General features: G+C 49.6%; 1 protein-coding gene across 2 annotated transcripts; it reads right to left on the minus strand.

Moving 5' to 3' along the window:
• On the minus strand, positions 1–27,571 carry Slc6a17 (solute carrier family 6 member 17). 2 transcript variants are annotated; one of them, XM_038311736.1, is made up of 11 exons: positions 27,286–27,571; positions 22,351–22,508; positions 20,692–20,818; positions 19,873–20,054; positions 18,311–18,421; positions 6,309–6,550; positions 5,875–6,067; positions 3,524–3,707; positions 2,795–2,954; positions 857–1,019; positions 1–369 (listed from the first exon to the last, which is right to left on the minus strand). In XM_038311736.1, exons 1-11 carry the CDS (start codon positions 27,569–27,571, stop codon positions 1–3), a joined length of 2,175 nt encoding a protein of 724 aa, XP_038167664.1. The 2 variants fall into 2 exon arrangements, with proteins under 2 accessions (XP_038167664.1, XP_038167663.1); XM_038311735.1 differs by having other exon boundaries at positions 3,524–3,716.
• Between the last annotated feature and the right edge of the window lie 184 nt (positions 27,572–27,755).

The raw sequence follows: 27,755 nt of genomic DNA on the forward strand, positions 1-27,755 counted from the left end.
TCACAGCTCTGACTCAGGGGTGCTGGCCAGGAGGTAGCCGCTTCCATAACGTCCGTTGGGATTGCCGCTGCTCTCCAGGGGCGATGTGCTGCCAGGCCCCAGATAGGAGCGGTGGGTGGGCATGGGGGAGGGTGCCTCGCTGGGCACCTTGCTGAGGATGAAGCGGGTCTCATCATTCTCCTCCAGATTGGAGATGTCCTTCATCATGCGTCCCTTCTTGTAGGACACAGAGAGGGTGTTGGAACCGTCGGAGAGCAGGTGGAAGTGCCGCAAGATGAACACCACAGGGATGGGCAGAGTTGCCACGGCAATGAGGGTGATCAGCAGTGCCATGGCCCAGTTGGGGAAGTATAAGTAGCGTTCAGCAGCCTAAGGGTTGAGAGCAGGAAGGGTGCTGCAGGGCACTAGGCAATGCCCTCCCAAGCCTACAGGCTGATCTTTTCTCACCCTTGCCTATGGCCTCCCCTCCTCTCCTCCCTCCACCTTGACCAAGTAGCAGTAGAGATGGTGTCCCCAGGGAGCGCTACTGGAGTTCAGTAGATCACCTTGGTTAAAGGGGAGCTCAGTGTCTACATACGTAGAAAGGGCAGGCGATTCCACGCCATAGACACGAAAAGACACTGCCTTAGAACACCCAAGGAGTATGCCAATTTTTCCCAGCTCCAGTTTCTCTGTTTACGCCAGAGGAATAACGCCACTCCTTAGGGTTGTCATACAGACTGTACGTTAGGAATACAGGGCACCTGGCAGACCTGTCATGGAGTTGCTGGCCTAGAAAGGTTCGTTCCGATTATCTGCTATGGTAAAGGCCTGAGAAGCTGCAAGTGGTTCTGGGGTTTGTGGGGCCACCACTCACCTCCTCTTTGATCCAGGCACTGTAGCCTGGGGGCGACACCCCCAGCTGGATGATGCTGGCTGTGGTGAGAACAGCCATGAACAATGGGGACACGAACTTCCACATGTAGAAATAGAAGCGGTAGGGTCGGAAGCCCAGCATCTCTGTTAGCTCCTGCATGAACCTGCCAGGCAGAGCCGAAGACAAGAGCAGTAGGCACCTTCGCCACCCAGTCTTTCCTTTACCCTACGGTCACTTGCTTCTGACTAATCCCTTCTGGGCTCTGCTAGACTTTGCCTTCGGGGTTCACAGTTTGAAGCCCCAGTGGTCTCCAGAAGGCTCTGCTCGGCCTACTTCACACTAGAGATTTGATACACTAGGCAGGCCCAGGACCAGTGAATGGAGATAGAAAGCTGAGTTCTCAGGGCGCTGCAGCCTCCCACCTGCCGTGCTCACGCTTCCCCCTGCTGGAGAAGAGGCAGTAATGCACCTACCTAGCAAGGGAAGGAAGAAGCTTCTAAAAAATCCTGAGGTCTCTAAACTAGACGGTGTGCTAGAATTCAAGGAGGTAGGCAGGCTACAGTTTTGGGTGGTATACAAAATGCACCTTTACCTCAATCACACTAACTAAACGTGGACATTCCTGCAAGCAACCTTAAGAGTGTTAGCGCTACTTGTGACTGAATCAGACATTTTCTTACCATAGCCTGCTATGGAAGATACCAGAAACACCTATGTCCACCACTGCTTTTAAGTGACAGCCATTACTAGACCCACAACCAGATCTCCAGACTTGTTGTGGTACAAATAGAGTACACACTAAACCACACTAAACGATGCTCAGTCTGTTTTCAGTACCGTTGGTTTCCTATATAATTATGGATAGCTGATTGCAGGCATTTGAAAGGGACACTGTGAGAACAGACACAGGGGCTCCCACAAGCTGCACAGAAGTCCACTGCGAAACAGTCAGAGTCCTTCCGGCAGAGCCTTCCAGCCCCGGCGTGTGGGGTGGACACAGAGTCCGCCGTCCCTTCCTTTTCTCACCCTGCCGTCAATTCGCTCCTCCTTCCTTCCCTTCTGTTGTCTTTCAAGACAGGGGTTTACTGTGTAGCCCAGGCTGGCCTCAGACTCATGGCAATCCTGCCTCGGTCTCACATGTGAAAGAATAATAGGCATTTGTCTTCACACCTGTCCTGGGCGCTCCTTCTCTTACGCTTTCTGCCCTTCCTCCCCCTGTGCCCTCCGAGGAAGCAGATGTCCCCTGTGAGACACACTGGATTCCAAACCCATCTGGACACCAAGGAGGCTCAGGCTGAGCTACGCAGTGGAAGGCCTGGGCCTCTCTGAGGACAAGGACAGTGGACACAGTCAACACCAAGAGGGTAGAAAGGTGGCAGTCCTGGGAGTCCCCGGGAATGAAGGTTTGACTGTAAATAAGAACTGGCTGTAAGTCTGGCTGTAAGTGGAGATCTGCCTTGGGGTCAGGCCATGAAACCGATCTGACCTTACTGCTAAACCCTCTTTCCCCGCAAAACCTAAGCTTGAGGCCAAAACCCATTCCTTAACATTATAAATCATGCTGCTGGAGTCTTCTTGGAGGGCGGGGGGCCTTGGAATCCCAGCCAAGTGCTACACAAGCTAAGCGGCCATCTCCGGACTGGTCTTCGGCAAAGGGGCTACGGTAGTTAATTGTTTAGGCTGGCGTCAGGACCCGAACCTAGGGTCCCAAGGTCCTTAGCTTGGCTCTGTCTCTTACTAACCAAGCAGCCTCCAATATTCTTGTCCTCTTTAGAGGCCCCAGTTTTCTGGTGCCAAGGGGCCCTTTAGCTCCCATAGTCTGTAATCTCTTGCCCCTTTCAAAAGCAGCCTTGAGAACACAGGTCTCCCCCGAAAGTCCTCATGGGGAAGAACCCCCCTCCTCCACCTGTCCCCATCACTCCTCTATGACCTCCTTACTTCTTGGTCCCATAAATCCAGGCCACAGCGATGTTCTCAAGGATGACAATGACGGTGAGTGGCAGCGTGGCCGAGTAGTCATCGAACATGGTGACGAAATAGTTTCCGGAGCGCTGGACGAACAACAGCCCCACGAAGAATGCAAAGACACAGCAGCCCACTACAGAGAGCCGAGAGGCCGGTGTGGGGGCAAAGGTGCAGGGTGGGTGGGACCTCGGGGACTCGGGGTGGGGGGGACGACCCGGCTACCTCCCAGCACGCCGCTCCCAAGCAGGCCTGCAGCCTGCCCCCTCTACGATTCACAGGCACGGCCCTGCAGGAGAGCGCTGGAAGCTGAGGTTCTGAGCTCCCCCTACAAGACTCTTGAGGGAGGCATCAACTCTGCATTCTTTTCCCCCCCATGCTCCCTGCTCCGGGCACAGCACCAAGCCCAAGGCAGCTGCTCCACTTAAATACTGAATTGATTGAGATGATTCAGCTGATTAGTCCTAGGATCCTTTCCCAGGAAACCTTGGTTTTCCCATTTGAGTGGAGGAAGACACTACCCCACTCCTCCTCCCCAGGGATGCAGGGAAGCGGGGATCCTGAATGGCACATCCCACATCTGGGTCTATCATCAGGGAGAAGAGCCTTCTGCAGATGGGGTGACAAACTACCCAATCAATTCAGAACCTAATTGTCATGCGCGTGCTGGGCTGGTGTCTGGCAGGGTGACAGGGAGTTAGTTACCTGTGAAGATCTCCTTGGGCACCTTGAAGGTGTCGATGATAGGTGTGGTGATTCCCGCCATCGTCCCGATCATGCTGCCCAGGCCCAGGTTGATGAGCATCAGGAAGAACATGACAGACCAGAAGGGGGAGGCCGGGAAATGTGTCATGGCCTCAGTGAAGGCGATGAAGGCCAGGCCTGTGCCCTGCACAGACTGAGGGTGGGGCAGAGAGTGGGGGCTACTCTTACTCCAGAAGTCCTCTGGAGGAACAGGAATCACGGTTCCCTCTTTCATAGGGCTCCCCACTGCTACTTGAACCCTTTCAGCTTGAAAGTGAGGATCTCAAACCATGGTGAACATCAGAGTCTCTGGAGCAAGTTAGCTATATAGTGACTCACACCTATAATCCCAGCATTCAGAGGGCTGAAGCAGGAGGACTGCCAAGAGTTCAAGGCCAGCTGGACTTCACATTGAGGTTCAGGCTTACCTGGACTACAGATTAGGATTGTCTCAAAGCAACCACACTAAACTAAATTGTTAAAAAAAAAAAAAAATAAAAAGTCCCTGAGAGTTTCCCTAGGGGACCTAGATTCTACAGGTTGTTTCAGGACCCCAGTGGTCCAGGTGAAGATGCTCCCATCTAGAAACACACACAATGTAGGACCCTGCTCCTCTAAGACTTCATCTTTGCTGCAACCACGATGACCACTCCAGTTCTGAACTGCTGAATTCCAGACACCCAGGCTCAGCTGTCCAATGGAAGCAACTGGAGTCTTTAAATATCCACCCCTGTCAGGTTCTCCTTCAGAGACCACGATTTCACTGGGTGAAGATTAAGGTGGTATGACGTTTTCTAAAGCTATCTTGGGTCTCGTGGACAGCCCAAGTACGGAGCCATTGCTTTAATACAGGGCCACACTGCCTGCTCATGCCACTCACTTACAAGTGCCCTGTTACCTGGAGGGAACTTACGACCCCACCTGAGTTCTCAGTTGTCATTTAGCTACTCTTGAGGCTGCCTAGTGTGAAAAAGCCTGCTGTATTCCTAGCATTGTCAGAAGATCAGGTCATGGCCTGGAGAAGGGGTGGAAGGAGAGGATGCCTCCAGTTGGGCTCCTTTGCTCTTGAGCACGGGAGAGAAGCCAGAGATAGTAGGATGCAGCGCCCACGGACTAGTGAAGCTGTCTTTTTGCTTTTCTTCTGTTAATCCTTTTTATTTAAGGGCACAGAATCAAACCCAGGATGCTAGACAAGTATTCTACCAACAAAACTATAGCTCCAAGCCATGGAGCAGCCTTTGGCACAGTTCTCAGACACCTCTATGGGAAGCTTCTGGTCTCGCGAAGAAACTCAGGGGCTAATGGGGCTTGCTATCCCCAACATGAGCCTTGGCTCTAGCCAGAAACCTGGGGTCTGTGGATTTGTCTGATTGGTTTGCTGGTACCACTGTAGCAGAACAGTCATTTTGAAAGTGCTAAGAGGTGCAAATGCAAACGTGAGAAAGTTATCCCCACTTCAGCCCGAGCACTAATGCGGAGGAGCACCTCCGCTCTAGCCCAGGAGCTAAGTCTCATCGTGACAGTGGAACTGGGGGCACTGGCGAGGACAGGCCTCTCAAGGGATGAGGTGGAACAAGGACTCTGGAACAAGAGCACCAATTTGTTTTCTTGCTTACTAACTAGCTGTGAGACCTCTATCAATGCTCTCCCCCAACCTACAGGCTGCTTATTGATAAAACTGGGAACAATATTCATACTCAACTCATAGAGCTGTCGCGGGGGTCAAAGGAAATGAGAACTGGAGGGAATTAGCATTTACTTGGTCCACAGCTGCTCTTCTAAGTGGATTATTTACACAGGGTCCTGCGTAGAAGAAGCCTGTTCAATAAATGGGGATCCTGACTCAAACTAACAAGGGCTCCTGAGATTTCAGCGTTTCCTTTGGCCCTCCATCTAAGCATAAGCTTCCCTCTGGGCAGCTTGACACCTCCAGCCTTTCTCCTTCTGTGTGTGTAGTGAGTCTTCACATGTTAGTAAATGCATGACGCTACGGCCATGGTTCTCAACCTGTGGGGCGTGACCCCTTTGGAGGTCAAACATTCTTTTCACAGGGGTCACATATAAGATACCCTGCATATCAGATATTTACATTATAATTCACAAATGTAACAAAACTGCAGTTACGGTGTAGCAATGAAATAATTTTATGGCTGGGGCTCACCACAAAATCAGGAACTGTATTAAAGGGTCACAGCATTAGGAAGGTTGAGAACCATTACTCTATGGGCTCTCAAGGCCTGTTCCCAAGCTCCAGCCACTAAGCCTATCTTCGGGTTCCTGCTTGTCCTGGGAAGGGCAGTCTGTTCCGGTACCTTGTCAAGTTCATCCTCCAGGAGGCAGGGATCCAGGCCCAGGGCTGAGAACTGTTTTTCCTTAACGGTCATGATGACGTTGTACATCTCGGAGTAGTCCTTGGTGGTCAGGTGTGAGAAGTTGACGTGGGGTGGAATGAGGTCCCGGCTCAAGACATTGGAGTTGAGGTACCCTAGGATTTTCTCAGCATTCCTGCATTGCAAAGAGGGCAGGACCGGGTAAGAAGGGAGGTGTGAGACCCGAGAGGCCCCTCCCAGAAACCCAGGCAGGGCACCCATAGGCCACTGACAGAGACATCCAGGAGCCTGTTCCTGTGGGCCAGGGCTGAGGAAGATAATGGGATGAAGGGGACCTCTCATCCTGCCCAGCCCGCCTGCTACCCTTGGGTGAGTCAGTCAGGCAAAGAAGGGGCTGGAGGGGCCATGGCACCTACTCGACCACACACTTCTCATTCATGATGTTGGCTTTGAAGCCCAGTACAGCAAACACCACGAGGGTGGCCAACACCGAGGTGAAGAAGTTGATGAAGGACACCAAGGCAGCATCGAAGTGGCAGTTATTGTCCTGTTTGTTGTAGCTGGAAAAGGCGATGACACCTCCGAAGCCCAGCCCCAGGGCGAAGAAGACCTGGGTGGCTGCCTCCCGCCACACCTGGGGGTCCAGCATCTTGTCCAGCTATGGGGATGACCATGGGGACAAAGACAGAAACAAAGAGATGATGGTTTTACCCGTGTGCCCATCATCCCCACCCTTTCCGCAGCCTCCAGAGTTGATACAACATGGCCTTGTATTAAGCAGCTGTGGCCGGGAGATTCTGGGCAATTCCCCTAACTCTTCCACGCCTCAGCTTCCGCAAGTGCGAAGGACAGGTAAAAGTGTCAACCTCAAAAATTAAAAATGCTGAGTGCTTACATAGGAGGCTGAACTATAAGAGCATTTGGGTGGCGGGGAGCTATTTCCAAAGTCTTTTTCGATTCAAATTTTCTTTCCCTCTTCATTCCTCAAGGTAGGAGCCAAGGAGAATGAACTAGGCAGGGTTCCAGCATCCTTGGAGTTGTTTATGGTCTAATTGGAGAGATGGACATTGGTAAACTGATCCCACCAACAGATGCTAAATGGCTGGGACAGTCGGCACTTGGTACTCAGAACACTTGTAACAAGAGGGTCGGGATGCTGCCCAGGGAGGGAGTCCTCAAGCTGGCCATCTGACCAGGGACAGCAGAGACGAGAAGAACACTGAGGAAGAGGAATCAGTGTGAGCATGGGGTGGCAAATAAAGGGACATGGAAGTGCCTGAGGGGGGAATGACTGGACTGGTGACGTGACATAAATGGGTTGGCACAGGTAGGGGTGCAGGTGAGGTAAACAAGTGAGGTAGTACAGGTGGGATGATATATGCAGGAGAGGTGATACAGGTGGGATGGAGCGGTGGGTACAGCTAGGATGGAGCCGTGGGTACAGCTGGGATGGATGTAAACAGCAGGGATGACGTAGGCAGGAGAGGTGATACAGGTGGGATGGAGCAGTGGGTACAGCTGGGATGGAGCCGTGGATACAGCAGGGATGACGCAGGCAGGAGAGGTGATACAGGTGGGATGGAGCAGTGGGTACAGCTGGGATGGAGCCGTGGATACAGCAGGGATGACGCAGGCAGGAGAGGTGATACAGGTGGGATGGAGCAGTGGGTTCAGCTGGGATGGAGCAGTGGGTACAGCAGGGATGACGTAGGCAGGAGAGGTGATACAGGTGGGATGGAGCAGTGGGTACAGCTGGGATGGATGTAAGCAGTAGAGGTGATACAGGTGGGGTGGAGCTGTGGGTACAGCTGGGATGACGTAGGCAGGAGAGGCGATACAGGTAGGATGGAGCGGTGGGTACAGCTGGGATAATGTAAGTATAAGATGCCATGCAACAGTGCTGCAGGGGAGTTGGGTATTATGAGACATTACAGGTAAGCAGACTGGGGAAGGGGCAGTGCAGGCTAGCACAGTGGTGCTAGGAAACCCAAAGAGGCAAAGGCCTGTAGAGATCTTGGTATTCATTCTAGGAAAACACTTGATCCAGGATACACTAAGGAGCTGAAGAAAGAAGGCTGCTATTAGATGTGCATACACAACAGTCCTCGGTGTATGGAGCCAGGAAGCTGCAAGGAAGCACCTTCTGAAGGTCCAAGTGGCCTGGGATAGTGGCTTTGCCTGTGGCCAGATGGTGCTGAGGGAGAGATTTAAAAGGGAGAAATGAAGACCTTAAAAAGATGAACTGGAGTTGGGTTTGCTAGACTGGACGGCCATGTTTGTGGTCTCCCTGGAGAGGGGGCTGAGGGAAGAGAGGTCCAAGGCGCTGGTTAGGGCAGGTCTAGACGGCAGTTTAGAGAGGTTGAGTTTAATGGTCTGGGAACTGTTGAACAGGTAGACAGTGCAGTTTACTGCAGGGAGCACAGCTGGAGAGAGAGGTTGTCCCTGTAGACAGTCAGCGAGAAGAGGACAGGTCCTCAGGCCAAACCCATCTCTAAAGTTTCATGCAGGGAAGAGGAAGTCATCTCCAAGGCAGCAGGAGTTCCACACGGGGTGGGGGGGGGGGCGGTCTGGGAGGTAGGAGGACCTGGAGGTGTTCCCAGTGATAGATCCCCAGGAAGGGTGCCAGCGGCAGGAGGTCACAGGTAGAATTAGCTGCTCAGGGATCCAGAGGCCCTGGAGCCAGCTGGAGGGAAGGGAAGCAAGAAGCCCAGGGAAAGAGTAGAGTCCAGGCATTTAAGCTAGTCCTTGGAAGGGCCAGCCTTGGGCATCAGAGAGGGTATTATCAGGAAACATCTGTGAAATCGGTGTTGCTGCTTTTCTATATTGTGATTTTTTTTTTGTTTCAGGTGCTATGACTTGATGACTGGATAAAAAACTTGGTAGGGCCAGGGATGTAGGAATGGAGAGTGGAGCTGTCTTCTACAAGAGCCCTTTGAAGTCCTCACTAGAAGTGGAAGAGGGAGAAAGACAGGACAGGCTGCAAGCAGGTCTGTACCTCCAGTTTCTGCCTGCCTTTCGGGTTTTTTTTTTTTTTTTTTTTTTTTGATGTGATATGATAGCCCTGCTTTCCCTGAAAAGCAAGAGGGGAGGGTGTGGAAGGGTGGAAGCTGTATCAGTGGTCATGGAGGAGCCTGGGAGACAAATGGTCCCGGGAATAGGGAAGGGATCGCCTGCACTGCTGTGGGCCACTGCGTGTGCATAGGCAAAGGTCTGCAAAAGCTGATGTTTGTCTTATGAGAAAGGGCCTCACTGTGTACTTCAGACATGGCAAGAACTCATGCTTTTCCTGTGTACACCATTATTTCCAACACATTTTCACTGTGTGTGTGTGTGTGTGTGTGTGTGTGTGTGTGTGCATAAGTGCATGTGTGTGCGCGCAAGTGCGTGCATGTGTGTGTGAGCGTGTGTATGTGTGTTTGTGTGTAAATGTACATTATAAGAGGTGGAATGTAGGGTCTCCTGTATGCCAGGATCCTGTTCTGCTTCTGAGCAGAAGTCTGGCTTTTGATACAGGATGAAATGTTTTGACTTTTGCTTTGTTTTGATTTTTTTGTTTTGTTTTTGCAGAAGTACCCAGGTCCAGGGCTCCTATGTAAAACCTTGGGACTTGAGTGAGACTTTGCTTCTGATTTTAATTTAGGACAGTAATATGGTGCTGTGAGACACAGCCAGCAAGATTTGGGGCGGGACCCTGTAATCAAACACTTCGGGATGTCAGCAGCACAATAGGAATTTTCACACCAAGTGAATCAATAAAGACTATAAATAGGCTCGCATCTGTGCAGGTTGTTTGCCCTCCAAGTGAGTTCTACAGGAACCAAAGCACCTTTTTTTTTTTTTTTTTTTTTTTTTTAATTAAGAAAAAGGGGTCTGTACTGGGTTTAATAGAAAAGCAGAGATTAGAGAAAAGGAGAAGTCATTGGCTTCTGAGAAATGACTCTTTAAACACCCCTCTCCTGACCCCGCTTTTGTTGCTGGAGATACCCAAAGCTAATCTGTAAATGGACTGCGTCAGGAGGCTTCGGGACAGAACGCCTGACGTTACTTGATTTTAAAGGAGGCTCTTGTCAGGCTCCACGGATGACAGTATGTAGTTTCAGGAAGTGTCAGCGTAGGTCAGTTGAGACAGGATGCTCCACGTCCCTTCCAAACATTGGGATGAGACTACAAGAGGAGAGGTGGGTAGGGATTTTCTGCTCTGGAGAGAAGCCCATTCCCTCCCCGGAGCACTGGCTTCCTGCGGTTTCTCTCACACAGCGTCTAAGTCACTTCCTGCCAAGGGAGCGGGGTACTTTGCAGCACAGAAGATGTTTTCTGAATGCACAAGCAGCTGCTGAGCACCGGCCTGAGTGACACGTGACAGCAGCACACGCGTGACGGAAGCACACAGCCTTGCTTCTCAGTACTTCTCTAGCACCTGCCCCGGCAGAGCCAGACTGAGCTACAAGACACCAGATGGCACTGGAGTGCACAGTTCCCACTGCCTAAGAACGGTGTCACCTTCACAAGGGACAGAGACAATAAAAGCTTGTGCTTGCCATGTGTACCCCACTTGCCAGGAGCAGCCCTATGAGCTCTGTTGACAGCTCTGCAGAGGGGTATCACTTGTACCCTCTCTTGCAGCTATAGAAGTGGTCCCCAAGAGTCAAGGAACCTCCCGAATGGAAACTGGGTGTGAGCTGGTCACAGGGATCACAAGGCTTGGCATCTTCTTCGAGAGGTCTTTGCTCAAACGGGAGTCAACAAGTCCCACAACCAGACTGTTTGACTGGGATCTTGGAACCTCCAGGGACCTCTCTGCTTTTCCTTGAGAGTTTTAATATATATTCTTGGTCCTCTGGGCTCCTGTAGTGATATTTCATTTGTATTTTAATAGATAAAGTGTGTCTGAAGTTCAGAGAGTAAAACAGCCACACTGATCATCCTTACAGACCAGACAGTGGTGATACACACTTTTAATCCCAGTAGCCACGCTAGTTTGCCATAGAAATCGGGCAGTAGTGGTGCATGCCTTTAATCCCAACACTAGAGAGGAATATCAAATGGGAGGAGACAGCTCTCAGATACAGTCTCATTCTGAGATTCCTGGAGGCAGAATTGCCATTTCAGACTAAGGTAGAGGTAAGACCCAGTGGCTGTTTGCTTTTCTAACCTTCAGGTTGAAACCCAGTTTCTGTCTCTGGGTTTTTATTAATCATGCTACAGGGTCCTTTTCTTTAACCCCTTAATCTCAGAAGTCTAGTTTCCTTCCTCAGAAATAAGTAACTATGATTTTGGCTTTCTGAGTGTTCTTCCAGTGGGGCTCAGACAAACACCAGCATGTGAGATAGACATCTCATGTTACAACATATGTACAGACATGCGTGTGTATGTTTTTCTCCCACACTCCACGGAGCTCCCCCTTTCTCGGAGCAAACCATCTTGCTCTTGGTCTCCACACTTCCTCAATGTGCTGAACTGGCATCCCAAAGAGCCCCAGAATGCCTAGCGCGCTGCTCTGCTCTGTCTCACTCCATAGTTAATTCGCCTCTTTGGAAAGCAACCCTAATCAGAACACTTACCCAGAGAGGCATTAGAAGGCTTAAATGAACTGATATATACAATGAGTGTAACACAACTGTTTAAGCACCTCACTGACATGGAAAGCAATGTGCTCTCAGAATGTTCGCTTGCAAAAAGCTGCACCTCAGATTGCTGAGAGCTAGGGGTGGCCCGTGCTACTGAGGTCACACCCACTCCGGAGCCTCATCTACCAGACGGCTTTTAGGGTCATACCTATCCACTGTTCCCAAATGGACAGTGACTTCACACTCACACCTCCTTAGCCCTCCAGGGTCCCTCCTTCATTTTTACTCCAAGCTGGCCACTTGGTTTCCTGCCTCACTGAGAAAGATGCCACTATGGGAAGAGGACCGTTAGAACCCCTCCCTACAGCTTCTTCCTGCCAGCACGGTGCCAAGGGCTGCCCTCTCCCTTGGTCTGTATGGATGCAGCTCTTCCCCCAAATATACTGGGCCTCTCCCTGATGTCATCTGGATCTTTTAACATGTACAGTTCAACAACGTTTAGCATACCAGTATTGAGCAATCTGTACCACTATCAGTTTGGAGCCTCTTCCTTGCCCTTAAGAGAAGCATGTTTGTGCTAACATTTGTTCCTCATGCCTCCCCTCAAGTGCAGCCCTCAGTGACCACTAGTGCACTGTCTCTATGGATTCGTCTATTCTGGACACTTCCTATGCTTGGAATTGCACACGATGTGGCCTCTCAAGTCTGAATGCTTTGATTTGCTTAATATTTTCCAGGGTCTTCCATACCACGGCATATGTCAGTACTTTATTCTTATGTTTTTGCACACGTGTTCATAGGTGTAGGGTTGTCTAGATCTGTGTGTACAGTAGTGGAGGTCAGAGATTAACCTTGCATCTCTTCCTCAGTTGCTTGCCACCATTTATTTTCGAGATGGGTTTCCATTGAACATGAATGGCTAGAATAGAAGCTAAATTGGCTGAGCACCAAGTCCTAAGGATCTTCCCAGGTCCGCATCCACAGAGAGGGGATTACAAATACACACCACCATGCCTGGCTCTTTTATTTTATGGATCAAATTCAGATAGCACATGCTTTACTGACTGTGCCATTATCACAGCTCTGGAACGTCCTTCCTTTCTACAGCTGGATACCATTCCATTTTGTGCAACTACCACATTTTGTTTGTCCATTCCTCAGATGATTGACATTTTGGTTGTTTCTGCTTTGGGGCTATTCTAAACCACGCTGCTATGAACATTCATGTTTGTGTGAATATACATTTTAAGATTTCTTGGATACACGTCTAAGAGTAGAATTATTGCATCATACGGAGACACTGGACTTTTTTTTAAGCTCCTGCATCGATTCTAGCCATCGGTGTTTGGCAAATTATTTTCAGCATTATATAAATTCTGTGATAATATCCTCGACCCCACAGCCCTCTCCACTTACTCCCGCATTTCTCATTTTTTGTTTCCTTTTATAGTGCAGCTACTGAATATAAACATCCTCTCCTCCTTGTCTCTGATTCATCACCTCGCATTTTCTTTTGGTTCACTACTATTAGAGTTTGTCCCCAATGTTCTATCAAAACATCTCTTATGAAGGTCACCAATGACGCTTCCATTGCCAGATGATTGGTTATTTCCTGTCTTCATCATCTGCCCATATCACCTTTGTTCAAGCATTTCCCTGACTCTGCCTGGGTGCATGGATATGTGTGCTTCATTCTTCTCTTCTGCCTCCCTTACCTGCTATCCTTCCCTCAACCCATGAAGACTGCAGCTCCGAGCTGAGTCCTCCTTTCTGACAGAGCTCACTCTCCGGGCATTATAAACCAAGCCATAGCTTCCAACCCACTACCCAGAACTCCCAAATTTGCTCCTTCACCTGTTACTTCCAGATTTGTGGACCAAATTACCACACCACGTCTTCACCTGCTTATCTATCTGTCATTTTAAAATTGCCACACCCAAAACAATAGTCTGGGTGTTCCTCCTAAATTCTGCTCCCACCATCCTTCCCATCTCTGTAAATGTCATCTCCATCCTTCCGGCTGCTCAGGTGAAAGACCTTGGAGTCACTCTGGCTCCTCCCACACCTCATATCCAAACCACAGCAAACCTTGAGCCTGTTTCCTAAGCGTTTCTTTAACTCAGCCAACTCTCAGCCCTCCACCAGAGCTTGGCTCACGGTTCCTATCATCCAGTGACCCACACAGCAAATCTCCCTCTTCTCTCGGACTCCCCAAGGCAGTCTTCTCTAAGAGGCTCAGGGTGGCCATAGCATCTCATCCCTCTGCCCATAACCTCCCACTGGCCAGAGTTTACACAGGGGAAGTGTCCAAGTGTCTTTATGGCCTCCCAGACCCCCATAGCCCTAGTCAGACCACAGTCCCGCCCTCTCTCCTCTCCTTTCTTTCTCGCACACTTCCTGGAACTCACAAGCTGCTCCAGCCCCTTTCACTCATTATCTCTCTGTCTAGAATGGATCTCCACACCTGCGCATAGCCTGAACCCTCAGTACCTTAGGGTCACTATTCAAACGCTCTTCCTCGGTGAGGCACTCCTTGATCACACATAAAATAAAATAAAATGCATTCTGTTCCTAGAAGCTCCGATTCTTGGTCCTCTGCTTTGTTCTTCCCTCACCACACTGGTCAGTAACAGTTCTGCATCTTCTATCATCCATTCTGAGGGCTGGGGAGTTTGTCTGTTGTATTCATGGGCTGATATCCGTCTTAGAATAGTGTTTGGCTCTAGCGAGCCTTTGTTGGATGAATGCAAGCATGAATGATAGATGTTTGGGCATTTGGAGCATGCTAGTCTTGCTACTAAAACAAGTGCTGTGGTGACCAATACTGAGTACTAACCATTTTTACTGAGTACTAACCATTTTTACTGAGTACTAACCAACCATTTTTATTGAGTACTAACCATTTTTACTGAGTACTAACCAACCATTTTTACTGAGTACTAACCATTTTAACTACATTTGTTGGGAAAATACCTAAAAGTGAAATTGTTGGGCCAGAGGACTGCTTGGGAGTTTATATGACTAAAAAAAAAAACTCTCCATAACTCACCGTTACATGTTGGACAAATTACATGAGAATTGCATGGCACCCCATGTTGACCTTGTTTTGTCCTTGGATGAAAGAAATGATAAGGGAAAGCTGTCTGGGAATTGCCAGTAGTTAATTAGCTCTTAACACCAGTTACTATCTCATCAGGGCCACTAGTGAGTCATCATAGCATCCTGGTCACACAGCACACCAGTTCCACTAGCTCTCTGCTTGCAGACAGGGACAGAAAGGATAGGTCCTATAGCCTGGATATTTTCTGATATTTAAAGAAGTATGGGGAGGAAGAAGGACCTCTCACATCATCCAGCATAGTCTAAAAGAGAGTCTGAGATGCCTTGGTCAAAATGTTCTTGGACTTTGTTCAGGGAGTCGAATGGCATAACCTCTTGGGATATTGTTAATATTGTAATCCATAGGAATGAATGAAACAGTGTTCATCCTGGGCAGCTCTGGACAGTGACCTGGTGGTACCCTACCTATGGTACCAAGAACTTTAAATGACCCCAGAGATCTCTTATCTCCCAGACCTGAGCTACAACAGCAACCTCTCTGCAATGGTCCTCATCCTGACAGAATGTCAGATGGCTGTTGCTGCAGGTGGATTCGTGTTTTGCTGCACAGCATCTGGGGGCATCTGTGAATAGAAACCGCACTCCAGGCGAACAGTAGCACAGGCTGCCTGGGTGTCCTGGGCAGGAGAGTGTTCAAGTCTTCTTAGCCACACCTCCTTGCTCAACGCAGTCCTCCAGAGTCAGGTGCAGGAGCTACACAACACACTGCTCAGTGGACAATGTCAAGATGGGTCACAAAGATGTGACCTGGAGACTAACAAGTCAGTTGAGCCATGAGTTGCACCACGTTGGTCATTGGGGACTTGGGTCCTTTAGGGGTTTCTAGGCTTAATTTTACAGCTCAGAAGATTCTGCAAATGCCAAGGTAGCTTCACATGGCTTCTGGAATATCCAGAAAATGGTTTGAGAAAGGGAGTGGCTCTGTTGTTCTATGAGTACTTAAGCTACATGCATCTATTTGATGGGAAAAACTGAAGCCTGTCAAATGTGGAGTTATATACCTGGTGTGCGTGCTTATGGATGCAATCATTTGGAAAGTATTTTTGGCTGAAGATTTGCATACCCTTTGAGACAGCAATTTCAATTTTTACTGTATTTACTCTAGAGAAACTTGTACAAAGACTAGGGTAATAATGTTTAGTATAGCCTGCGCTAGTTAGTTTTTATTGTCAACTTGACACCACTAGGAAGAGGAAATCTCGACGGAGAAACCACTCAGATCAGATTGGCCTGTGGACTTGCCTGCAAGAGATTGTCTTGATTAATGATTGATGTGGAAGAGCCCAGCCCACTGTGGGCAGCACCATCCCCAGGCAGATAGATCTGAGCTATATCCAAAAGCAGGCTGAGCATGACTCTGAGAGTGAGCCAGTAGACAGCAGCATTCCACAGCTTCTGCCTGAGCTCCTGCTCTGACTTTCCTCAATGACCGACTGGGACTTGGCAGTGTAAGATGAAGTCAACCCTCTCCTCATGTTGTTTTCGGTCATGCTGCTTATCACAGCAATAAGAAAACTAACCAGAACATATCATATCCGTAATAGGAAAAACTGGCAACAACTTAAATGTCTACCAAGCAGAGAACCTTTTAGGTTAGTGCTGCGGTAAAATATTATACCACACTGAAAATAGATGTGCTATAGCCTACGTGCCGGAATAATAATAATAAAAAAGAATGGTGTCATGCAAAATCAAAAGCGAGTCATTGAAGGATACGTGTGAAGATATGTAAACTTTAAGGGTCTGTAGAATTGCTGTGTACTGTTTGTGGAAATAGGTCTATGTATAAAATCTCAAAGAATGCATTAGTGGGATAAATCTCAAATTCAGGATAACAGTTTCTGTAACCCGCTAATTTGCATACTGGAAACTAATAGTCAGAAGTCTTTCCCTGGGAGTGCTTAAATCATGAGGAATCCACTCTTCTGAATGGAATTGTGCCTTTATAATAGAGGCTCAAGCTGCTTCCTTTGCCCTTCCACCATGGAATCTTCTAGTGCCTTCACCTTGGCCCTCATAGTTCTAGAATTGTAAGCAATACATATCTTCTGCTTATAAATCTCTTAGTCTAAGGTATTTTGTTATAACAGCAAGAGAAGACTGCCAATGGCTGCCTTTGAGAAAGGAAATAACTGTGATGTCAGAGGGCACTGCAAAGGCATCTGTAATGTTTTCCTTCTTTAAAATATCCATTATATCACTAGGCATATAATTATAAGCTTGAGCTATTTCAGAATTAAAGAGACATTGCAATGGTGTCTGAATCCCATGAGGTGAACTGAAGTACTGTGTGTGCTGGGGCTGGTGGCCAAGTCCAGTGAGTCTGGACCACTAGCTATTGAACATCACATCAATGACTCTTAAGTCCATCAGCAGCCTATCTAGGGGTGTTTGTGAAGCTCCGTGTTCATGTGCATCGTCAGAGCATATGACACGCTCATACAACTCAGCTAAGTACAACGCCAAGACTCAAGGAGACACCTGAGACTGATTGTGCGACCAGGGCAACTGCTGAAGTAATTCACAGAGGCTGATGGCCTTCCTGTGATCACTTACCCCAGAGGAAGCCGACTGCTTCTCTAGGAGATATCACATGCTTGCAGCCCTATGGTTTGCTCTGGGAGACATAATTCCTTCTGTAGAAGGCAAGTCTTTGTGAGTATGTCTGTAGAGGTCTTGGTTGTTCAGGCCAAGGATGTCTAAGGCCAGTTTGTACAGTTCTGGGTGGCATAGGTCCTAACCTCCACACACCAGGAGCCCACTCACAATAGCAGGGCAGGAGAGTCGATGGGACCTGGGGACTTCAAACGCCATAGAATCTGGGGCTTTCTGAATCACCCCGTGTGAACTCCCCGTGAAAGGGAGTGTGTATGTGCATGTGTATACATATGTATGGTGGCACTATTGAGTCCTGAGGCTTCAAGCTTATCTGGTCCCATCTGACCTGGAGCCCACAGGCTAGCTCAGAGGGATCTGGAGGTGAAATTCTCAACCCCATCAACTGGAGGCACTGACATACATTGTTTAGGACAATTTGAAATTATTATTCCCCCGTAGCCTACTCATGTAGTTGTGTCCAGTGGTCTAAATGGTCACGGTCATGAGGTGGGGACAGACCACCTTCCTGGAGGCGAGGTGTGCATATTCAGGACGCCTGTTTCTCAGCACATCCTCTATGAGCAAAGATCCCTCGCAGTCCCTTCACGGGCTAGTGATAGGATTAGGAAGGTGCCTGTGTGGCCTCCTTGTTTCCCTGATATGGATACAAACTAGAATTCCTGAGGTGAGTCCATCTTCTTGGCTCCTATTATCACAGACCCACAAAATGAAGACACCCCTAAAATGAATGACTGAAGCCCCATCCCTCATATTTAAATGGAACATGCCTCTGCCATCGCTGCTGGCGTGCCTCGTGCTTTTCCACATCCTTGTTCACATGGTCTCCTTTGATTAATAAATCGTACTGATACTTGCTGAACCCCTTCCTGCTCTGCAAGGCTCACTTCAGATGCCACCTCTTTTCTGGAGCCTTTTCAGATTTCACCCAAATTGAAGCAATGTACCTCTCTTTGAAAAATGAGGACAGAGACTAGACCCCTTTCTTGGGCTTCTCTGAATGGGCTAGCAAAACACCTGCTAAACAGCTGGGTTTGGGTGTAAAGTTGCATGCAGCGGAGCAGGCCCAGTGGAGCTGCCAGGGTTTCCCCCATGTGGACACCACAGAGCCTTACCTTGGGAGTGAACATGTGCAGGATGCCATCTATCGCCCCTCGCAGCAGCAGCCCCCGAACCAGGAAGCAGGCCAACACCACGTAGGGGAAGAGGGAGCTGAAATACATTACCTGCAGAGAAGACAGAGGCCCCCCATCAGGCAGAGCCCCTTCTACAGCCGGCATCCCCCTTCCCTGCTCACAGCTGGGGCCCATGAGCCTCCTCTGATATCAGGCAGCAGAACTCGGAGCCTGGAGCCCCCAGGCACTGAGCCAAACCCACCATCCATCTGGCCCAGGCAGGAGCAGAACAAGCTGGAGTCAGCATGGCTGTGCCTGGAGCTAGTCTGCCTTTCAAGAGCTGGCAGGACCGAACTAGCAGTTTGTACTCCTAAGCCCCCATGTCCCCAGTAGACAGTTCCAGGATCTCCACTGTCCTCAGAAGTTCTATAGCAGAAGACATCTAGGAGGCCTTGACACTGTTTCCCAACAGAGCCCATCAGAAGAGAGAGTAGTCCCTACTCATCCTGAACCTGAACCACGTGCTTCTCACTAGTTCATATATGCCACGCACCTCTCTATAGCCCCGTGCTCCTGGCACAGAGCCACGCACAAAGAATTTGATCATGGGACCTCGGCTGCAGTGAAACCAATCCTGGGGCACTTAAGACAGGGCAACAGAAAGGCTAAGAGCTATCTGCATGGGCACTGATCCTGCAGCTACCATCAACCAATCCTGGGGCCTCAGGCTACCTGCTTAGTATGCATCCATCCTCCCATCTCTAAAGGGCTGCAATATTCTCAACTCATAACGGTGGTGAGAGCCAGGGATGTGCAGATGTGACAGCTCTGACAAATGCCATGAAGTGTCAGCTACTATTCCGGCCTCCAGAGAGGGAGGAGGCTGGTGGCTGAGATGGTACTACCTTTCTGCAACTCAGCATCCTGACTCATCAAGTCTGACAAAGGACCAAGAGCCTCAGCTCAAGCCCTGGACCTGGACAGACTAGCTGTAAGACCTTAGATGAGGCTCTTTCTCCAGTATAGACTTCAGTTTCCTTTTCTATAAAATGAGTGGAGGGCTATCAGATGTCTGTCAATCTTTCCATCCCTGGCAGCCCATGAATTCTATGAGGTCATAAATAACAAGGGTTGGAAATGCTGGGAAAGAAGGATAGGGCTGGGCTGTTATGACCTTCACTGGCTGGACTGTGTGGGGCCCTCCAAGCTCTCTGCGGCTCTAACAGCCTTTATCGGCAGACAGCATAGGGCAGAGTTTCATTGAAAACTGCTTAGACTGCCCAATGCAGGAGCTTTTGCTTAAGAACCTGGGGATGCACCATCTAGACATCAAGGTCAGTACCTCTAGCTCCTCAGTGTTTGCAGAGCAGGCCTAAGCTATAAACACCAAAGCAGATGGGGCCCCAGTAATGACTATCCAGCAAGCTCACCCTTGGGCTGTCTGTGGTGGTAATGCTCCCACCCTTCCCGGGAGGCTAATGCTGTCGCTCAAGTATTCTTCCTCAGTGGCCTGGGATCCGAGCTCCTGCTCTCTGGTTCCCTGTTGGCTTTTCCCAGCTCACCTTTCCAGAGGACTGGATACCCTTGACTACAGCCATGCCCACGATGCTCCAGGCCACAAGGAGGCAGAGTGTCATCTTCCAGTTGAGGCCCCCGCTCTCTGAGATGGAGTTGGAGATGTCCAAGGCCTCTCGGTACCAGAAGTAGGTAGTGGCTGAGCTCTTCTCACACTCTGGCTCCACCACTGAAACCACAGGAAAGGCCTCAGGCCTCAGCTTCCAGCCCTATGGCCGTCTCCTGTGGTGGACCCTGCCTAGGCAGCAGTGGGTGAGTGGGTAGCTGAGGGAGGGCTGTGCCATGCTCTGGCAGAACCCGAGGATTCCTGAGTTTCTGGTGGGACCTACGAGCCTTTGAGCCACAATCACACGGCTGAATTCCCACCTCAACTGTCTTCTGTTCACAAGTGCCAAATTTGTCTAAAGGTTCTTAGGGGGAGGCCCTAAGACAGAGGCTGGGAATCCAGATGTCAGGTCCCTGGTTAAATGGACAGTATAAGCGTGGGAAAAGGGGCTTCAGGATCTGTTTTCCCATCTATGGAGTGGGGCACACAAGTCAAAATTGTTCTTAGACATACGCTGTTGGAGAAACAGAGTAGTTCATAATAACTAAACAAAATTCAATCCCTGAGACCTCTGTGTGCTAGATCATTTCCTCAGGAGAAGGAGAAAAAAGTGAGTATTGGGGTGTGAAGTGGTTTCTCCAGGGTGACTCACTGAAACAATGAAACCCCGAATCTTAGTACTAAACAGTTTAGACTCCTTCCTGGGACAGGGCTGGCTGGAGACCACAGCTGGGGTTACCTCCGGGGTCCCCACACTTGCCTGCCACAGTCCCATTCCTGATGACAGGACATTCGCTCCAGGGCAGCGGGTACTGGAAGGACTTGAAGAAGTAGAAGACACTCCACCCAATGATCACATTGTAGTACAGCCCAACGAAGAGGCAGACCTGAGGGCAAGGACCAGGGTAAGATCATGGAGGCTGCAGGTAAAGCTGCCCCTCCCTGCACTCCATCCAAGGCCCAGCAGCTCAAAACCAGCCCTAATGGAGGATGTGGGTGGGGTGGGGGGATGCAGAGATGGAGCAGGGGTTGGGGGTCTGCTCCCAGTCCTCCTCCATTCATCTGGTACTCAGTCCACAAAGGAATTCCTGGGATATTAAAATTTTCCTCCTTTAAGCAATAAACTCTTAAAATGTTAATCCTTTCCAGTTTGAAATTCCTGTAAGATACTTGAAGCCCTTCCCCCATCATTTCCTGATGACTCAGGATTCTAATGAGAGATGCCCTCCAGGACCATGGCGACACACCACAGCATTGGTCCTTTTTGAGATTGTGTGGACCGCTAGTTTTCCTACCTCTTCCCCTTTCTCGGGTGCTGCTCTTCCTTCGGAACAGCGAGCAGCCTGCTTCTAGCTTCTAGAGACAAAGCAGTAAGCTTGGCAGAGTTTTATTAAACAAGGCGGGGTCTAGCAATGTTTAATAGGCAGGGTTTGGCTGCATCTGCTCCTTCCAGAGGCCTGGCTGTCCTAGAGGATTCAGATTGTTTGTTAGTGTGAATACAGAGGGCTCCTGGTCTCTCTCATTTCACATGAGCAACCATGTGGAGGAGCACACGTTCACATACACAGAGAGAAAATGAGGGAGGGGGCTGCACTGGAATAAACACGCAGAGAAGCAACCCTTAACTGTGTTGTTTCCAGACCAAGTAGAGGGTTCCCCTCCTCCTGCATGTGCAAACATGGCCAGCCTGCCGTTTATACTGTAGCTGGCCAAGTGAAGGTGATGCCTGGTCTGACAACAGGATAATCCTCCTACCATGTTTGACAGAATCCTCAGTCCCTTCCAGAAATGAATTTCAGATTTTATCTCAAGTGTGAGAGCGGGCACCTGCAGGTTTCACCTTTAAGGGATGCTCAGTTTCTTTAGTTGTATACAGCTCTCAGCAAGATTTCATCAACAGCCACACAGATGAGACCGGAAGTCCCCATCCGAGGCCCAGGAGGTCTTCCAAAACCTTATGCGTCCTGGGTTGGCCGTAAGGCTCCCGTCTGAATATTTCAACTGTTTAATTGCATGGCGCTCTAGCAAGGCATGTTAAGCCACGTACATTTGAAACTCACTTCCCAAGGAAAGGGAAGGAGTCTATGAGGAACTGGTAAGGAGTGGTGGGGACCTGGATGGTCCATCTGTTCCCAGATGAAATAGACCGAGATATCCTTGTGAACATGTCCCGTTTTCTCTCTTTTGCCTCATTGGTGAATGTCACATATGGTTTCTGGCAGTGGCATCAACTTCCAGTCTAGGAAATATGGTGACTACGGCCCTGAGACACCATCTGCGAATAATTTGTTGATGACCCCTCTCACTCCCCTTGTGTCGGCCCAGGACTCTGGCCTGTAAACCTGGTGACCTCCTCCACACTATCCCAAAGTGGACCCTCTGCCTCCCACCCAGTGCCAGCCCCCAGCTCTGAACTCACAATACAGCTGGAAAAGCCGATGCCCCCCAGGCGGGGGCACACGTAGTGCCACACACCGATGCTGCCACGGCGGATCCTCTGGCCCACAGCCAGCTCCAGAAAGAAGAGGGGGATGCCAATAATGATCAGCAGCACCAGGTATGGCACCAGGTAGGCACCTGCAAGGAGAAGAGAAGGTGCGGCTCAGAGGGATAGTGTGAGGGAAGGGGTGGCAGCCGTGCCCAACAGTCTCGGACATAGAGTGTGGGCAGTGACAACAATGGAAGGGGAAGGTGGCATGTCCAACAGACTCAGCCACATCTTAGGCCATCTGGAACTTCCCCGTGAATGTTGTTTGCTCAAGGCTGTGATCTCTCAAGGCTGGCCCATTCAGACTTTTCCTCTCCTTGATCCTCTGACTCAGGATGGGACAACTCGAGTTGTGCATACCGACACCAGTGCCTTCCACTTGCAAGGCTGGATTCAGAAGCAGATACCTCATTGCCTCTCAGAGAGCCACATGTCAAGTCACAGACACTGGCCTCACGCAGCACTCTGTGGACACCTGCCCACAACCCTCCCTGATGTCACGGGTCCTGCTCACTCATTCCCAAGGGCTCACTCCCACCCACCCTCCCACTCTGTGGTCCGGCCTGCCGGCATCTGAGACAGATGCTGACACAGCAGACAGAGCAACTCGAGAGAAGCCGAGCTTGGAAGCTCTCCAGGGAGAGGGTCTGATCAGCATCGCCATTAATCCACAGCTAATTGGGAGGAATGGAAGAGAAATTAGTTGTTCAGGAAAGCATGATAAGGGAATCATAAAGGATGGAATGATCTTGCTAAAGATTACAGATAACAAATTAATCTTGCTGTCTTAAACCTAGCTGCAGACACGACCTCAATTCCAAGTGACAGGGCATTTAGCAAGAGAATTAAAGCCACGGCTGGACATGGACGAGTGCACCCCACCAAGAGTTGTGCCAAGAACATAGCCCTGTTGGCAACACTATCAGTCAGGCCCTGCCTGTCAAACTGTCTTGCTTGTTCCTGTCTCCTGGGTTACCTAGCACCTTCAGGGAAATCCGCTCAAGAGAGGAGTCTCTGAAAGCCTCAGCTACATTGTTTTGTCCTGTAGTGGCATTTTGTCTATCATCTAACAAATAAAGCTTACCTGAAGATCAGAGTGCAGAGCTAAGCCACTAGTTAGCCATGGATGTCAGGCAGTGATTGCACAAACTTTAATCCCAGGACTAGGGAGACAGAGGCAGATGGATCTCTGAGTTCAAGGCCACCCTGGGCTACAAGAGATTGAATCTGTTTGAAAAAAAACAGGTGATCCCAGCACTTGGGATCACACGCCTTTAATCCCAGAACTAGGGAGGTGGAGACAGGAGTGATATGGCTGGGCGGAGAGAGGACTATAAAACGAGAGGAGACAAGAGCTCTGATGCAGTTTGAGGATTCGGTATGAGCATGCAGTCTGAGGTTTCATAGAGACAGCAGTCAGTCTGAGGACCTGTAGACAGGATTGCCCCTTAGGTCTGAGCATTGGTTGAGGTAAAGGTTCTCTAATGGATGGCTCCTTTGCTTCTCTGATCCTTCAGCCTTTACCCCCTAATGTCTGACTCTGAGTTTTGATTATTAAGAACAACCAGAGTTCGTGCTACACTACACTGTCCCCTGTAACTTACCTTTCTCAGGTGCACGCCTAATCTGCCAATGAACACTAGAGGTCAGGCAACTACTGGACACAAAATCTGTCAATCAGCAGCAAAAGTTGTTTACCATGGATCTCCTCCATGCCAGATTCAGGCTCTGGGGGATGCAGGAGGAACAGAAGGCCCAGATGCCATCCTGGAGACCTCGCGGGAGGCCAGTTCCTCAGATACATTTAGGCAGTGTCAGTCGGCACATTCTGGATTGGTCACACCACAGGGGGCCACCTGAGCACACATCTGCTGAGGGAACTCACGGGGAGAGCCTTCAAGAGAAGCTTCCCACCGACTCTCACAGAGCAACATCATTCTAACACATACACACACAAACGCACACGCGCGCGCACACAAACGCACACGCGCGCGCACACAAACGCACACACATGCACTCACGCACTCATGCATGCGCAGGCACCCACCCATGTACTCACTCATTCATCCTGTCACTCACAAGAAGCCCCATCAAATGCCCAGGAAAGGGATGGCCTAAAAAGCCGTGGGTATGGACCTCTAGTCTGGCTTGGTCTTTGGTGGAGAGAAACGGTAGCAACAGAAGCAACTTATTACAGGAAGACAACAAGGAGGAGCCCCGCTGGTGGTTTACTTTGCCTCAGGGTCCTCAGGAGGGACACGATGTATACAGGAGATGAGTGTCGGGGTGTCAGAGCACACTGCTATCTCCTATGTACGTTTCTCTCCTCTTCCCACAAGCTGGGGAGATCCTCTAAAAGATCTGTGGCCAAAAGATGGACTGGCTTCCCGTGTCCCAGGTTCCTTCTGTCCGAGTCATGACTGCAGGTCAGGGCCACATGGAGTTTAGTCTAGCCAGAGGACTCAAGGCCAGGGCACGCAGGTGAGCTGAGCTCATAGTTAATCAAAGGCACTCTTGTGTGCCAATCATCATTGAGTTCACGCGGCACCCTCTTCTACCTTGGAAAACATGACCTGGAGGCAACTGGAGTTCTTCTGACGCTGCAGTGACTCTCAGGAGTCTCAGGACTGAACAGCTGGGAGCATCACTCAGGGCATTAGGACACTGGGTGGAGCCTGACTCTCTGCACTTCACCAGATCTCTTCCTATACACCCTGCCTTGCTTTTGGCATAGCCCATTTATTTCTGGGGCTTAAGAGCTCATTTTTTGGCCTCCAGTCAATTGAAATATGGATTGAAAAGGAGCTGCGAACAGACTCTGATCAGATTATCAAGTCTGGAATCCTGGCTCTGCCACCTACTTTGCAACTTTGAACAAATTATTTGATCTCTCTTTGCTCTTATTTTGTCATAGATGCAGACAGAGTGAATATTAGACAAAGCCATAGGAGATAGCTGATATGTGTCCATTTTTTATTTACAATAATGTCACTCCAATACTCCTCCACTCTCTAAAGGGTGTTGTGAAGAAGGAATGAGGTACTTTGAGCAGGAAGACTAGGCAACAATGCTGCTGTACAACCTTCGGGAGGTCTGACAGGCAGGGGTGGGTTCCTGGGTGGGCCTTCGAGAGGTACAGCCGTCCCTGATTCTTTATTATTCCTACTACTCTGCCTTGTGATGAGCTCCCCAACGCACTTCCTCTGACACAGACACACATTCGCATTACCACCCTCACAGGCTGAGCTCCCCCGAAACCTTCAGACAAACTGAGCCCTTCCTCCCTCAAGTTTCTTCTGTTAGCTATTCTGTTCCAGTAAGGAGAAAAGTAACCGATACAAAGGTGAGGTGTCCCTCTCTGAATGGAGCAGAAATTTTGGGAGACGCTACAATGGTAGGAACTCGCTGGCAGGAAGAAGTTGAGTCAAAATGCCTAGGAAGCTGTAGCCATCCAACAGGCTGGAGTGTGGTGGTCCCAGGGCAGGGGATTCAGGAGCTAAGAAGTTCCCTTCATAGCTTTCATAGAAAGGATAGCTTTCTCGGGAACACAGGCGTGGGCTTGGAAATGCAGTTTCTAGCTTTCTATGTTAGCACTAACTGTCAGTTTCACTACAGGCATGTGAGAAGAGAATCTTGGCTGAGGGATTTCCCAGATCAGAATGGCCTCTGGTCATGTCTTTCAGGGATTTCCTTCGTTAGTAATTGATCCAGAAGAGTCCCGCCCACTATGGGCGGCACCATTCCCTGGGAGGCTGGTCTGGACTATATAAGAAAGCGAATAAGGCATCATACTCTGTGCAAGGCAGCAGGTAGTGTTTCTCCATGATTCCTTAAGTTTTTTTAAGTTGATTTCTTGCTTGATTTCCTGCCCTGATTTCCCTCAATGATGGCCTGTGACCTGGAAGTATAAGCCAAATAAACCCTGTCCTCACTGAAGTTTCTTTTAGTCAGAGTGTTTTATCACAGCAGAAAAGAAATTAAAACACGAGCCGATCAAGGCTTTCTTTCTTTTCTGTAATCTTCCCATCATTTCAAGCCAGCCTGCCTCTGGAAAATTCTGATAAACTTCCACACTCTGGAGAGACAGCGCCTAGGGACATCTGTCTGCTCTGGGCTTTGTCAGCACCGATGACAATTTTATAGGACGCCACATGCGCCAAAGGAATTTGTAACCAGGTGCAGCGTGAGGCTCCCCTACAGGCAGCCAGCCCATGTGGTGTAATGTGCACAGGCCACACCCACCAGGTGGAATCCCACTAGCATTAAACCTTCATGTCACATGACCTGGGAAAATTACCCAACCTATCTGTGCCTCGGTTTTATAGTCTCTAAAGTAAAGACAATGACCTTCTCCTTAAACAAGGTCGCTGGGAGGAATGGTCGTGTGAAGCTGGCGCTTCGGTTGTTCCAAGATGCTCAAAGAGGAGGAGTTAAGCCATTAAGCGCTTACAACAGTGCTTCCTGTCTCTAAGTGTTTGATAATAACAGCCAACAGTTGTTCTTTACCAAGGTAGTATATAAAATTCACTTAATCCTTCCAACTATCAAGAGTAGGCAGGAAACACTCTCATGTTCAATTTACAGGGTAAGCACTGACAAGCAGAGGTCCAGCAGCTTGTACTAGGGCCCAGGCTATGGCTAGGATGGGATCTAAACCGTGGCAGTCTGAAGCCAGAACCCCATTCTTATCATAACCTCCAGCCTTTTTATACCTATGAGCCATTGTGTGACTCAATGATTCTTGTTCTGGAATTCTGCACTCCTATCTCTAAGGACTCCAGGTTTGCCTCAGCAAAGGTGTGGTCCTTTCTACCCCAGCCCAACCCATTTTCCAGGTACCCTTGATCAATCATGGTTACCTCTTACCTCCTCCATTTTTCTGGCACAGGTAGGGGAACCTCCAGATGTTGCCAAGACCCACAGAAAAGCCAATCTGGGCCAGGATGTACTGCAGCTTGCTATTCCAGGCCGGCCGGTCCTCTGCATCCAACTCCTCCTCCGCTGCCTTCTGCTTGCCACCTGTCTCGCCGGCCACATTCAGTACACTCTGCTTATAGTCTACAGGCTCCTCGAGGGCCAGCAAGTCAGCCACGGACTCGGTGACATGCTCATTGCTGTGTTCGCGCTGTGTCACCTTGCTGTTCTTCGGCATGGGTGCCACTGGGGCTGTGTAGCCCTGTTCCCCAGCACACAGAGAAGGTGGGGTTCGGCTCCTGTCAGCTCTTTCTCATCCAAAGGCCTGTGGAAGCAGATAAGCAGTGGAGGATTGGTGGTCAATGCCAGAAATAGGGAGCCCAAAGTAGACAGACAGAACCCAAATCAAGTCCCGGTATATA

This window comes from Arvicola amphibius, chromosome 14 (assembly GCF_903992535.2).
Source record: "Arvicola amphibius chromosome 14, mArvAmp1.2, whole genome shotgun sequence".
Taxonomy (NCBI): Eukaryota; Metazoa; Chordata; class Mammalia; order Rodentia; family Cricetidae; genus Arvicola; species Arvicola amphibius.